This window comes from Lissotriton helveticus, chromosome 5_1 (genome assembly GCF_964261635.1).
Source record: "Lissotriton helveticus chromosome 5_1, aLisHel1.1, whole genome shotgun sequence".
In the NCBI taxonomy this organism is placed as follows: domain Eukaryota; kingdom Metazoa; phylum Chordata; class Amphibia; order Caudata; family Salamandridae; genus Lissotriton; species Lissotriton helveticus.
Window position 1 is genome coordinate 115,506,048 of NC_136065.1, and position 13,681 is coordinate 115,519,728.

At 42.6% G+C, this 13,681-nt stretch overlaps 1 protein-coding gene across 5 annotated transcripts in view; it reads left to right on the forward strand.

Moving 5' to 3' along the window:
- Window positions 1-13,681, forward strand: part of DENND1A (DENN domain containing 1A) — a 1,341,914-nt gene that overhangs the window by 1,018,366 nt on the left and 309,867 nt on the right. For all 5 annotated transcript variants that reach the window (XM_078641835.1, XM_078641836.1, XM_078641838.1 and 2 more), the window contains exons 15-18: window positions 560-647; window positions 3,394-3,434; window positions 8,681-8,752; window positions 11,114-11,170. In XM_078641835.1, coding sequence (XP_078497961.1) covers window positions 560-647; window positions 3,394-3,434; window positions 8,681-8,752; window positions 11,114-11,170 — 258 coding nt within the window. The remainder of the gene's footprint in view (window positions 1-559; window positions 648-3,393; window positions 3,435-8,680; window positions 8,753-11,113; window positions 11,171-13,681) is intronic.

Sequence of the window (13,681 nt, forward strand, 5' to 3'; positions counted from 1 at the left end):
TGTCCAAAAACCGGGACATTTTCCTAAAATTAAGAAAGGTGTTAGGACACCAGGACAGTCCTCTGAAAACAGGGATTTTCCAGGGAAACCCAGGACGTCTGGCCACCCCACCCTGAGGTTGTGTTGTAGGTAGAGCTCAACTTGAGTTCAGTGGTGTAGCCGAATAGGATGGGGCCCCCCTGCAGAAAGTGATGAGGGGCCCTGAGTCTCCAATTTCTCACCGATATCCTTTGACATTGGACTGAATGGGGCCCTCTGGAGGGTCGGGGAGCCCCCTGCCCCAGCTTGAGGTGGGTCCCAACTTTAAGGGCTGTCTCTTGACCCTTCCCTTGACTGTCCGGTCCCTGTTGGACGGTGTCCTTATTTACTGAGTGTGGGACCTGTCACTGCACCATCTGCAAGGAAGCTATTTGAAGGACAATCGCAGATTTGTATGTTCTTGTGAATTGTTTTCCTAGTGTGTACAATGTTTACACTCGACAAGTTCTGGTTGCATTCGAAAAAAGACTATTCATTGCAGATGTAAACCATGTGGCTCACCCACCTGCCTTCTTTTCAGTTCATAGACGGGCGCCTTGACCTGTTAAACTCAGGAAATGGTTTCAGCGACGTTTTCGAAGATGAAATCAACATGGGTGAATATGCAGGTAAGAGATGCCACATTGGTTAGCATGCTAGCTCCAGATATGTATTTATTTATTTGAAAAGTTTTATATAACGCTGGCTAGACCTAGAGGTATCAGAGCGCTTTACATGAGTTACAGCAAGTTACAAGTTACATAGTTACATCACTTAAATCAGAGTCACAGGGTGAGTAGGAGGGGGAGGGAGGAATACACAACGGGAGAAACAAGGAAAACAATGTCAGATGTCCGACTGGGTAGGTGATGGCCGAGGGGTGAAACCAGGGCCAGACTCCTCTCTAGCTGCATGTGACAGATCCACCGGGCATCGGCCACGGTTGCTCGTGCATCGAGGTGAGTACAAACAGTTTTGACACCCATGGGGCGTCGTCAAAAAGTCCAACAGAAGTTCAGAGGAACGTAATTTATGTTTATGTTTATGTTTTTTGCATTTATAAAGCGCAGCTGTTACCAAAAGAGGTGTCCTGGCGCTGTGCTTAGTAATTACACCAGGTCTTAGCATACTGCACTTTTTTAAAAACTCTAAGTGCCGCAGATAATTCCAAAGCGGAGGCTTCCATGGTCCATTAGCATAAGCAGAACCACAGCCAATAGGGTGCTTCCACCTGTGTGGTCTTGTCTAAGACTGTCTGAAAAATCTGTGAAAAGGGGCAAAATAGTACATTTCTGCTAAGATGTTATGCAAACTTTCACCTGATTGATTTATCCTACTTTTCCATAGGTTTCACTTGAGATTATAACAAAGGTTTGTTTTGCTCGTATATTCAGCATATAGGAGAATTATCACATTGCGATGATTTGCTATGATAATATAGCACAATATTTGACCTTCCAATATTTAGAGTAGTCCTTCGTTGGTGTCCAGCGTTGGTCCATGAGGTTATGCAGCCATGTCAGTTTCTGGGGAGCTTCACGTAAATAAACTGCTCACACCAGGAGCAGTGTTATGGAAACTTTACTCAGGTGCCAGGATCAGGGAAAACCATTTTGCTGCCTGTGTAATTCAGAATGTAGCGAACAATTCCCCCCACAACTCTCCCAGCCCTAAAAAGGTGTTCATACAAGGGCAGACACGAGAAAATATTTTGCATATTGTAGAAACTAATTTTTGGGTCTAAATCATTTTATACATGTAACTGATAGTTTAAAAAGAACCCCCTAGCTCATAAACAAGCCTCTAAAAAAGCAAACTGCTTTGAACTTCATAGTTTTCCTTAAGTAATACAAATTGGAGCAAAATGAAGTTCCGCAAACAGTCTCTTCTTTCATATTTGAAAAGTAGTTAAAAAAATAGCATTTGCTATATGCCCGTTTACACAAGTTTTTAAAGTGGATAAAAAAGGTTTGCCCTGATTTTATTGCACCACTAAAAGTTGCTGTACTGTGGCTGTATGCAGTGCTTAGTTTGTAAAAGAATAAGTGCTGGGGCCTAAAGTTTTGCTCAGAAGCCCGTGGCTGGCCCTCTTGAATGTTGGAGGTGCTGAATACCAAGGCTGTGTTGTCTTGATTCTACCTCATGCTTCTTTCATACACTCCTTACCCCTTTATTTTACTCTTTTAGGTTTGTTTTCATCCCTACTTTCTTTCTTTGTCACGGTTTTTCAGTTTTTTTCTCTTCATTCTTCTTTTCCCCTTTTATGTGTTTCTCTCCATATCTCTGGGTTAATGTCTCATGAGAAAAAATAAGTTCATGTCCCAAAAACTGAGTGCCAGTCATTGCTTAATTTGAGCAGGTGGTTCCCAGTGGGGGCCACCGGCACTCATTTTTGGGGACCGGCACTTATTTTTCCTCATCAGATGTTGACCAGGAGCTAGAGAAGGAAAACAGACATTGGAGAAACGAGGAGGAAAAGAGACACGGATAACCCGTGAGAAAGGGAGAAAGCAGGAACTTGTAAGAGCGAGATAGAAGAGCAGGTAGTGCCAGGAAGTGGATTAGAGAGGCACTAGGTGGATTGAGGACTACGCTGCCTCGGTTATCGGCGCACTGACGTTCACTTGCCTCGTCCATAGGCTTCTGAGCAGAGATTTGGACACCAGCATTAGGCGCGCAACACCCATTGGCCTCAAAGGCCCCCCCCCCCTCGTGTGTGGCAGCCCGGGATGAGACACTTCCCAGGCCGCTCACAGCCGCACCCGAGCACTTCACAGGTCTTTAAAAGACCTTGTGCATGTTTATGGGGCTTTTGTTGTTGTTTCACCCCTTCTAAGAGCCCCTGCAGCTCACCTCTGCCGATTGCCTAAAGATTCAGACCCCCACCCGACATTTTTTCTTAGCCCCCCACGAAATTTGACTCTAGTTGCGCCTCTGACCAGCATTAATTTTACAAATTGAGAGCTGCTGCGCTGGGGTCCCGCCTGCAACCACCGGCTCAAATTAAGCACTGCATGATTTTTAATTGGGACTCGGTAACCAAGCTGATAAATGGTTGTCCTGAAAATCTGGCATGGCTCCTGACTTTGTGGACCAAAGATGGACACCCGCCGAGGATCACAACATCAGTCAATTTGGATAGGCTGGCCTGCTTTAATTAATGTCAGACTCTCGAGCGGCCTGCGGGTAGGCTCTGCCTGTAACCAAAATGTTAGATCCTAAAGCATGGACATTTAGCACCGCTCAATTAGTGGAATTGGACAATTAATTAAGCACTGTTTGTTTCCCATTGGTGAGCAGTAAACGATGCTCATAAATAAAGCACGTTGACGCTGTGATGCAGATGAGATGTAATTGTGTGTGTTTCATTCCCAGGCAGCGATAAGCTGTACCACCAGTGGCTCTCCACCGTGCGGGTGAGTAAACAATGCATCATTCCCTGGCACCTTACACACTTGGCACAGAGGGCTATCTGTGGCATAGAAAACATGTCTGCGCAAACCAAACGAGGCGCCTCAGTGCGCTTTCTTAATAAATGCATGGCCTGTTTGTTTTTAGCTTCTACATTGGTATGTTTGTCCACCTGCCGCTCTCCAGATTGTAGCATATATGTGGTCTTTAGTACTTTTATTGTTGACATTTTTTATGTGCTTGTTTCACCCGTAACATTTTCTGATGGAGATGTTCTGCATTGGCCTTCCAGACCTGTAGGCTAAAAAAAAAATTCACTGTTGCAAGGAGTGGCGGACCGTGGGTGGGTGGGGAGGAGGGACTTCATGTTGAGAGCTGCCTAAGAGGCACTAATTTTATATTATTGTATTGTAGTTGCATTTATATAGTGCCTACTACCCCCTATGAGGCGGCAAAACGCTTTTTAGTCAAGGAGCACGTTACTTCGGAACTCATAGAGGATTACTGGTGAATTAGTATACTGAAATATGAAAGTAATTTGAGTGGTGGATATGTTAGTCAGTTATTTGAATTGACAAGGACAATGGAGGGATAGACGAGGGAAAAAGTTGCATTTATATAGTGCTTGCTACCACTGATGAGGGGTTGCAGCGTTTTTTTGGCAAGTAGCAGGCTACTCCTGAACCCATAAAGAATTAGTAGTGAATTAGTATAGTGAAATATGTAAGTAATTTGAGTGGTGGATATGTTAGTCTGTTATTTGGATCGAGAAGGACAGTGGAGCGATAGAAGAGGGAAAAGGTTTGCATTTATATAGCACTTGCTACCACTGATGAGGGGTTGAAGCGTTTTTTTTGGCAAGTAGCACGCTACTCCGGAACACATAAAGGATTAGTAGTGAATTAGTATAGTGAAATATGAAAGCTATTTGAGCGGTGGATATGTTAGTCTGTTATTTGTATTGAGAAGGATACTTATGCCACCTTCTCCCACCTAAGTTGCTCCCTACAAAAAGCATAAACAAAATTTTGTTGAGGCTGCTGCCGATGTCCTTTGGAGTGTTTGCATCCCTTAATGAACAACTGATGGATATGAGCCTCAAAAGATGAGCTGGAAACCCACTCACTGGAGAGGTGTCCAGCCTGTCTTGTTGCCACCTTGTGATATCAGCTACTCACCAGGTAACCGTGTGAAGGGAGCTAATATTGTATGACTCATGGTGGCACTGTGTGAGTTAGCATGTCTGCATTCAGTAGACAAGTGTCATTTTGTCCATGCTGACTGAATCGTTTGGTAGTTTCGTATCAGTCTGTGAATGAAGACGACAGCTGTTTTGCAAAAGGCACTATTTCCTGGTCTTTCCTCTGGGTCCGCGACCCTGCAGTAGTTTAAAGCTGAACATTTGTGGGAAAAATATTGATCTATTTCTGAACAGTGGCTGTACAAACTGTAAAGCAACCCACGTCAGCGAGATAGCTCCTGTTTACGTTTCACATTTAATGTTAATATACTTTCTCAAGAGTATTTGCTTTTTCCAGGATGTTTTCTGCAGGTATTTTCATACAGCCTATCACTTTTTAATAATAGCATGTACTGTGAACTGGATGGCTGTAGGTGTGATGTGACTCAGGCTGCTTGTGGGTTTTTATAACGCAGCATGATTGAGAGGTCTGGAGTTAAGGCTAAAAGAAGAGTGAGTTTCTCACAGTGCCTGTCAGTAAGGCATAAAGGCGTTCAGAATACATGCTCATCCAGTCCTTGGCCTCTCTACAGATCGCTCAGAGAAGTGGTCACAATTGCAATTGAGACTCTAGGCAAACGTGTATGAAGGAAGTTCCCAGCTGTGAAATCATTTATAGTGCAAATGTAAATGAAAATGTGATGCACACAGATGAATGAGTATGTAGAGTGTTTGTGAGAAGATGGTGAAGTGAAAGCGATGCAATGTTTATGCAGGAGAGCGTGAAAGCAGAGTGAAAATAGTGTACAGAAGAAGAAAGAGATGAGGTGTGAGGATTTCTGAAAGAGGTGGGAAGAAAATGTATTTCTCACAGAGAGAGAATACAGAGGAAAGTGGTGTGAAGGGGAGAACGGGCCTTGATTCAACATTCTGAAAACCACTGCTCTTTTCCCAGACCACAGTAATGTTTAATTCATGGTCTAATGTTTTCAAAATGGAAACCTTTTCAATTCTAATTTTTCACAACACTCATTTGTCTGATATTGCTAGCAAGCATTGGCAAAATCAGTAGGCCTGGCTTTGTTTAGGTGCCTGTCTATTACTGTGTGATATGTGTGGATGCAAAAACAGAATGCTCCTAGAGGGGCACCAAAATACTGGTCGGATAGCATGTCATAGAAAATTTGGGGTTTCAGTGTCCACACTTTTAAGGCTGTGCCCTTATTTACATAGGCCATGCCTCTTGGAAAAGGATTTGTGGATACTTTTTTCAGCCCACTTTAGGCCCTGCTTAAAGTACGTACATTTATTTTAGAAGGTGCTGTTAAAACTAACAAGCACATTTATGTTTGCCCCGAAACATTGAAAAACCTTATAGAAAATAACATGTGGCAATTTGACACTACATGCTGTGCTTAAAGAGAAACAGTGCCATTCCAATATGGCAGCTGCATTTATGGACAATGTAAAGGCCTTTTGCAAAGGAGTCTGCATTCTATGTCTAAGGTTACAGTTTCTCTAAGGGTTGAGACCTATTTGGGGGACTTTGCCGATGACCTCATGGGGGTTGATTTAGCATTGCTAGGGCTACATTTCATGTTGTTGAGCTTCCAGTAATGGGGTCCCAACTGAGCTGTTAGACCCAGATACAGTTATAGAGAGCCAGACGAATTACTCCGGCAAGCAGAACGTCCCTGGCTACCTTCTAGCAACCATGTCCTCCAATAAGAGCAGAGTCTCCAATTGCTGGTGGAGGGGGCTCGCTGTTACGAGTGCACAAGACAGCAACAGCTACTACAACTGTGGCTGTCGGATTTTACAAAAGGTAACCTCACCCTTTCTTATCAGGTAGGCGTTTAACACCTTGGGTGCTCATGACGAGGTGAGCTCGTCATGAGCTACGGCGCTCCGGTGCTCATGACGAGCTGAGCTCATCATGACCGCGCCCATTCCGTGGAATGCTCGCAGGCTGGGCTGATTCCCCTGCTGTGCTGAACGTTCCATGGGAACACGTGTGGCCATGACGAGCTCAGCTCGTCATGAGCACCGGAGCGCCGTAGCTCATGACGAGCTCACCTCGTCATGAGCACCGGAGCGCCGTAGCTCATGACGAGCTCACCTCGTCATGAGTACCGGGGCGCCGTAGCTCATGACGAGCTCACCTCGTCATGAGTACCGGGGCGCCGTAGCTCATGACGAGCTCACCTCGTCATGAGCACCGGAGCGCCGTAGCTCATGACGAGCTCACCTCGTCATGAGTACCGGGGCGCCGTAGCTCATGACGAGCTCAGCTCGTCATGAGTACCGGGGCGCTGTACGCGCCCCCCGCCCCCCAGCACAGCGGGGGAAACAGCCCCGCACGGAAGGGGTTAAGAAGTCTTGTCCACTCATGTGCCCCCCCTCTCACCTGCTGTCACCTATATACGTTTAAATTGCATTTATATAGCACTTACTACCCCTAAGTAGTTGTGTTTTACTCAAAAACTGCCCTTACTCCACCCCTCCCACATCTTCCTAAGAGCATCCCCCCTGCTCTTCACTCCCCTCATTTCAAATAGAGGGTCCCCCAGCAGCCCATTTTTTTGCCTGTTGACCGCACACTCTCTGCTCTCAGTAGAGCTTGCTTTTGCTCCCTGCCCCTCTTTATAAACTAGAGTTTGTGTATAGATGAATGTCTGGCTTTATACTTCATTTGGCTTTAATAGGTCTATGCTGTGCTTCTTCAACACCATAGCATGTTAAACCCAGCTATGTTGATTTTGCCAATGCTTGTTTTCTTTTTTCGAATACAGTAAGCAACATTTTAGCTGAAACCGAGTGATTCATTGCTCGATATTAGAAACTCTTCAGTACTCCATTTTAAGGTTTTGAGTGGAGGTCCTGAAATTCACCCCCTTGTACCGATGGTCACGTAGGCACCATGTTTTCATGCACTGTCTCCATCCTGGTGATCGTTGCTGTTGTGAGTGAGTGAATGGTGGGCAGTTAGTCTTCTAGTCGCTATGTGGTGTTGTTGTGAGCGAGTGAATGGTGGACAGTTAATCTTCTGGTTGAGTGAGTGAATGGTGGGAAGTTAGTCTTCTAGTCGCTACGTGGTGTTGGTGTTAGCGAGTGAACGGTGGGCAGTTGGTCTTCTAGTCGCTATGTGATGTTGGTGTGAGCGAGTAAATGGTGGACCGTTAGTCGTCTGGTTGAGTGAGTGAATGGTGGGCAGTTAGTCTTCTAGTCGCTATGTAGTGTTGTTGTGCGCCAGTGAATGGTGGACAGTTAGTCTTCTGGTTGAGTGAGTGAATGGTGGGCAGTTAGTCTTCTAGTCGCTATGTGGTGTTGTGAGCGAGTGAATGGTGGACAGTTAGAATTCTGGTTGAGTGAGTGATGGTGGGCAGTTAGTCTTCTGGTCGCTATGTGGTGTTGGTGCGAGCGAGTGAATGGTGGGCAGTTAGAATTCTGGTTTAGTGAGTGAATGGTGGGCAGTTAGTCTTCTACTCGCTATGTGATGTTGGTGTGAGCGAGTGAATGGTGGGCAGTTAGTCTTCTAGTCGCTATGTGGTGTTGTGAGCGAGTGAATGGTGGACCGTTAGTCTTCTGGTTGAGTGAGTGAATGGTGGGCAGTTAGTCTTCTACTCGCTATGTGATGTTGGTGTGAGCGAGTGAATGGTGAGCAATGGTCCTCTAGTCGCTATGTGGTGTTGGTGTGAGCGAGTGAATGGTGGGAAGTTAGTCTTCTAGTCGCTATGTGATGTTGGTGTGAGCGAGTGAATGGTGGGCAATGGTCCTCTAGTCGCTATGTGGTGTTGGTGTGAGCGAGTGAATGGTGGGCAATGGTCCTCTAGTCGCTATGCAGTGTTGGTGTTAGTGAATGGTGGGCAGTTAGTCTTCTAGTCGCTATGTGGTGTTGCTCTCCATTAATTGTGGGGAAAAGCAGAGATGTATCGTAAATCTGTGCTCCTCTTTTACGAGATGCCACCCGCGGCCTTCTAGTAATGATACCTGTTTTTGTCTGGAGCAGGCCTCCAGGCGCTTGAGACTTTATCAACTACATTAAAGGTGGGATTTATTTTTACATTTTAGAAAGGAAGTGGCGCTCTGATAAACACGATGAAGACGCGAGCTAACCCTGCCATGAAGACTGTCTATAAGTTTGTAAGTAATATACTCTGGAAGCTTACTCTAAAAAAAATACTTTTCTAAATTTCTCTATCTGTGCTCAAACTCCTGCTATTTCATGTGTAAGTAGCCTCTCTATTGCCATTTGCTGTGGCAGGTGCGACTTATATGGGAGCGGGGTAGAGCTGAAAATGCCACACGCTGTTTTGCATTGGATCACAATCTGTTTTCTCAATACTTTATCTAGAGCAAGATTGTTTAAAATAGACTGGATCAACTTCTGTTTCCTCCTTTTCCTATAAATGACGTAAAATGCATGTTCTGGTTTTTGTTCTGCACTAGTACATACTTTACATAGTGTATACCTTTTTTTTCTAAAAATTAAAGGTAGAAAAATCCATAAAATAAGTTTTGCAATGCTATTTTAATTAGCTTCATATTTTCCTTTGCTAATCTTCCAGACTATTAAAGACTCTTCTTTAAATAGAAATCGTGCATGTGAAAAATACATTCTTGATTTAGGTGGAATGTAGTCCCCCTCTTTTGTCGTACGTTATAAGGTGGTAAAATTTTCTTTAAAAAATATATGAAATTCAATTTAATGTAAGTAATATTTAAAAAAAAAACAATGGGGCTCACTGTGTGTAGATAAATCCAGATATACATTCTTTATTTCCTGTAATGATTTGTAGAGTGCAAAAAATAAACTAGATCCCATAAATATTTCCTTACTGCTTATCAATCTTTCTTTTAGAAAAGAAGAAGCTCAGAAGAATTAAAAAACAAAACACTTTTTTCTTTTCTGTGTTTTATGTAAACTGCAGTAATGGTGCTCTGTGACCTGCTTTTCACCTTGGCTGCTGCAGGTAGCAGGCATTACGACGTCACAACTCGACTATAAAAATGTTTTACAGTGAGCAGCTAAGTCATTTTGTTATTACAGGTGACTAAATAAGGTCGCCTGTAATAAGGGAAATTAGAGGAAGCCTTTTATGCAGAGGTTGCAAGCTCCCGAGTATTATTATAATAATAATTATAACTTATGTTTTTTAGAGGGTTTCAGAGCACACTTCTGCCATTTTCTGTAAATAAATGGTGTTACTATTGCCCATTTTAATGGTACTCAGTTATCCTACTCGGAAGGATGGAAGCCTGAAACAGTATTGTCGGGATCTGACCTTCTGACCTACAGCTTGCATTTGACCATTCCTGCTAGATATATGCGTCCTCTCTTACACCCATGACAGTTGATTGCGAAAATTATCAATTTATAATTTTTTTTCATTTTTTAAGAATAGTTGGAATCTGTTTACTTAACAGTGAAGTGTAAACAGGCTGTCTTTCCTCCCCGGGGCAGCATGTCTTCGACTTGTGAGACTGTTGCAGAGTGAATGGATCTGTGTGGTGTTATAAACTCCAAATGTGTTTCCAGAATTCATCTTCCTTCCACGCACATAGCTAGAGACAGATATATTATCTCCCAGATTCATCATTGTCATGTTTTGCGGTCCTTAGTAGCGATTATTAAGGAATCGCTATTAAAGACTCGCAAAACGGGATTCATGTAGAAATCGCAATTTTTTTGCGATTTCTACTGCTTCCTTATTTGCGAAAAGCTAATTGGTAATCGCAAATAAGGAGTGGCTTTCCCATAGGAATGAATGGGGAGTCTTTCCTTATTTGCGATTAGCAATTAGCGAATCGCAAATAAGGAAGCGATTTCAAGGGTGTCAGGGACACCTTGTAGCACCCCTGAAATGCTCATGTACACTGGTGTTGCGCACACACATGTCCAAAGGACATGTGTGTGTGTGTAACATACAACTTAGAAAAATGCACTAAAGTGCATTTTTCTAAGTTTTTAACTATTTACCACGTAACGCGGTAAATAGCGGCCCCAGATTGCAAATTTAAAATGGTTCATGAATTGCATTTAAGGAATCTCAAATTGAGATTCCTTAAATGCAATTATTCGCAATTTAGCGATTTCTAGAAATGCGATTTTTGCATTTGGGATGATGAATCCCAAATGCAAAAACAGCGCTCGCAAAGGGCCAGATTCTCAGAATCTGGCCCTTTGCGAGCCGTTTTGGGCTTGATGAATCTGGCTGTATGGGATTTGGCAATAGGACGCTTAGACCATCAGTCTGTAAATTCTGACAATCCGGCTTAGCAGGACGCGCCTGCTCATGTTCTAGTGGCCATTATGTAATAGTTTTTTTGCACTATTTCTACTTCTCGGTGGGTTTGCCTTGCCTCCTGTTGTAAGAAATCCGAAAAGACGGGCCCTGATGGACGTGAATCAAGTCGATAGAATGCCAAAGAGGAGAGAGAGGAGAGTGGGGGTTTTTTTGTTTAAATTTTTTTTTTTTAAACTCTAGTTCATTTTTCTTGCAGGCGAAAGATCACGCGAGAATGGGAATAAAAGAGGTGAAAAATCGCTTGAAGCAAAAGGTACTTGAAGTTTTTATTCAAAATGTATGCGCCCCATGCATGAAATACTTAGCCACAAAAAGCATTATGTGATCAATAGAGCGCTGCTTCTTGCAGGGCTGTTAGCACTCTTCAGAATGCATTACCAGCTGTCCTGGATATTTCACACGGCTATAAATATGCTTGAGATGTTTTGGACTCGAGCTCTGGCTCAGTTCTCTCTTTCTCAAGTTCAGAACTGATTTTCCTTGCACTCCCTTAGTACTTGGAGGAGCTAATGTGTGCTCGGCTCTTTCTCAGTTGCCAGTGTCTGAATTTGAATATAAGAAGATTGGTTCTTTACACCTGGCTTTCCACTTACTCCATGCTTTGTAATTGTAGCTGTAGGATGTGCAATGAGATGGTGCATTTGCAGAACTCGCTGGACCCATCACGTGGGAGTGTTGAAGGTCTGTGTGGGCGCCAGGGAGGAGCTAAACCGCTTACCGTTCTCCAATTCACTTATTTAATTCCAAGAAAAGGTAGCCACAAAAACACAACTGTGTTGACAAATGTAATAATTTGTCTGTGTACTCTGAAAGGATCTGTTTGAGGTTAATTCTCAACCACACTAAGGGCTGTGAAAGAAAAAAGGTTCAAGAATTGATATGACAGGGTAAAGAAAGGCAAGAAGTGTATGCCACTGTGTGGCCCAAAAAGATTCTCAAGAAGCAATGTTGTCCCCATGGCCCAAAGTTCTAATAGATTTTCTGTTAGTCCAAGTATCAATCGAAGGCTGACTTTCCGATAGCCCAAGAACCCATAGAAGGTATGGTGTTTACAGCAGTTCAAGTATTCACAGAAAGAGTTCAATTTTCATTATCCAAGTCTTGTGTATGACCCTGAATCAATTGTTCATAATAATTGGAAAAACAAATTCGAGATTTTTTAAAAGGTTTTTTAAAAATATATATAATTGTTTGTAGCAACTGGTTAAATCCTAATGTAAGATTAACTATCTGTATTGTGTGGGTCCGTTCTGAAGAGGAGAAATCATTTATGTTAATTAACCGTTCAAAAATGTTTTCTAGCTGTTAAGTTCTGCACAATCGCTGCTAAATGCAAGACTCTGCACAATTGCACTTTAATTATAGCTGCTAAATATAAGACTCTGCACAATTGTACTTTAATTATTGTTACTAAAAGACTTGGCACAGGCACTTTTATCCATTGCTGCTAATTGTATTATATTGCACAGGTACTCTTTATTTAGCACATCTTAATTGTTTGAAATACCAACTTATGCAATTCAAATGTGGGCCTTTTTGGAGAAATAGTCTTTCTGATAGGTGTGAAATTTGAAAAATCTTAAAATGAACCTCTATAATACTAGCATTATATGTGTTTTTGTTTTTTATAGTCGCCATATCAGATGGATTGGTTTGGTCTAATTAAGTGCACTCTTGTTATTACTGTTAAATGCAAGATACCGCACAAGTGCACTTTACCTACTGTATTTCAACTATGGTATATTAAAATAAGAATTAATACAAAATGGGGGCAGTGTGGACGTCCCATTGTGACCTTTATAGCTTTAATTTGTAGGGACATCACCTATGACTGGTGTGAAATATGATATTGTTTACTAATGTACCACAATATATTTCAATACAATGTAGAATGTGTGCTCTATCCGCAAACAATAATGCTCATATCCCATTGTGTTTTATTCTTGATTGTAATGATTTTTATTAATTAACAAATAAAGTATTCCCTTATCTTACCTCATTATCCAAGTATTAATAAAGGTATTTGTGAGCCAAGTGGTCAAAGTTCAGTGGGCCAGGGGCTCATGGAAGTTTTCACTGGCATGTGTAATCATGGTGTTGCCTTGTTCTTGGCGCTGAAAAAAGTATTGGAAATGCCTGGGTCACAGGCACTCATGTAAGCAAGCTTGTGTTCACTGGCAATTTGTATGTCTTAGGTGTAGTTTCCTTTGTCTCGATAACTCACCAAAGAATTGAAACTTGTACTAGACCAAGAATTTATAAAGGTTTGAGGTTTTTCATGGGTCCACACCCCTTGAGAAATGTTTGAGAGTTCAGTGAGCTACGTAAAAGGATTTAGAGGGGCTCAGGTACGCATGAAAGTAAATGTGTTTGTGTTGTACAAGGTTTGTGGTCCTTTGGGCGAGGTTGTGATCAGAATGGTGAAAGGTGAACCAAGCCTGGTTGGGCAAGAGATTTTAGTGACCTTGCGAGCTTACAAGGCTGTCAGCTCTTCAAGACGTGGTGGTAATGGCTATTCCACAATGCCTGTGCTATTATATTAAGGCGGGACGCTATGACGTAGGAGTGCATACTTCCTGCATAAGGAAAGCTAAATGAGAGTATTTTTTCAAATATTTTCTTTACTCTTGTTTCTGGCATGGTATGCCAATTGTCCAGTGTGAAGCAGGAACAGATCAAGTTATTTGTTTATTTATGTAGCAGGCTTTGTGCAGTTAGTGGGAAAGTAGATGACATACAGTATGTGGTACTCATCATTCCCATA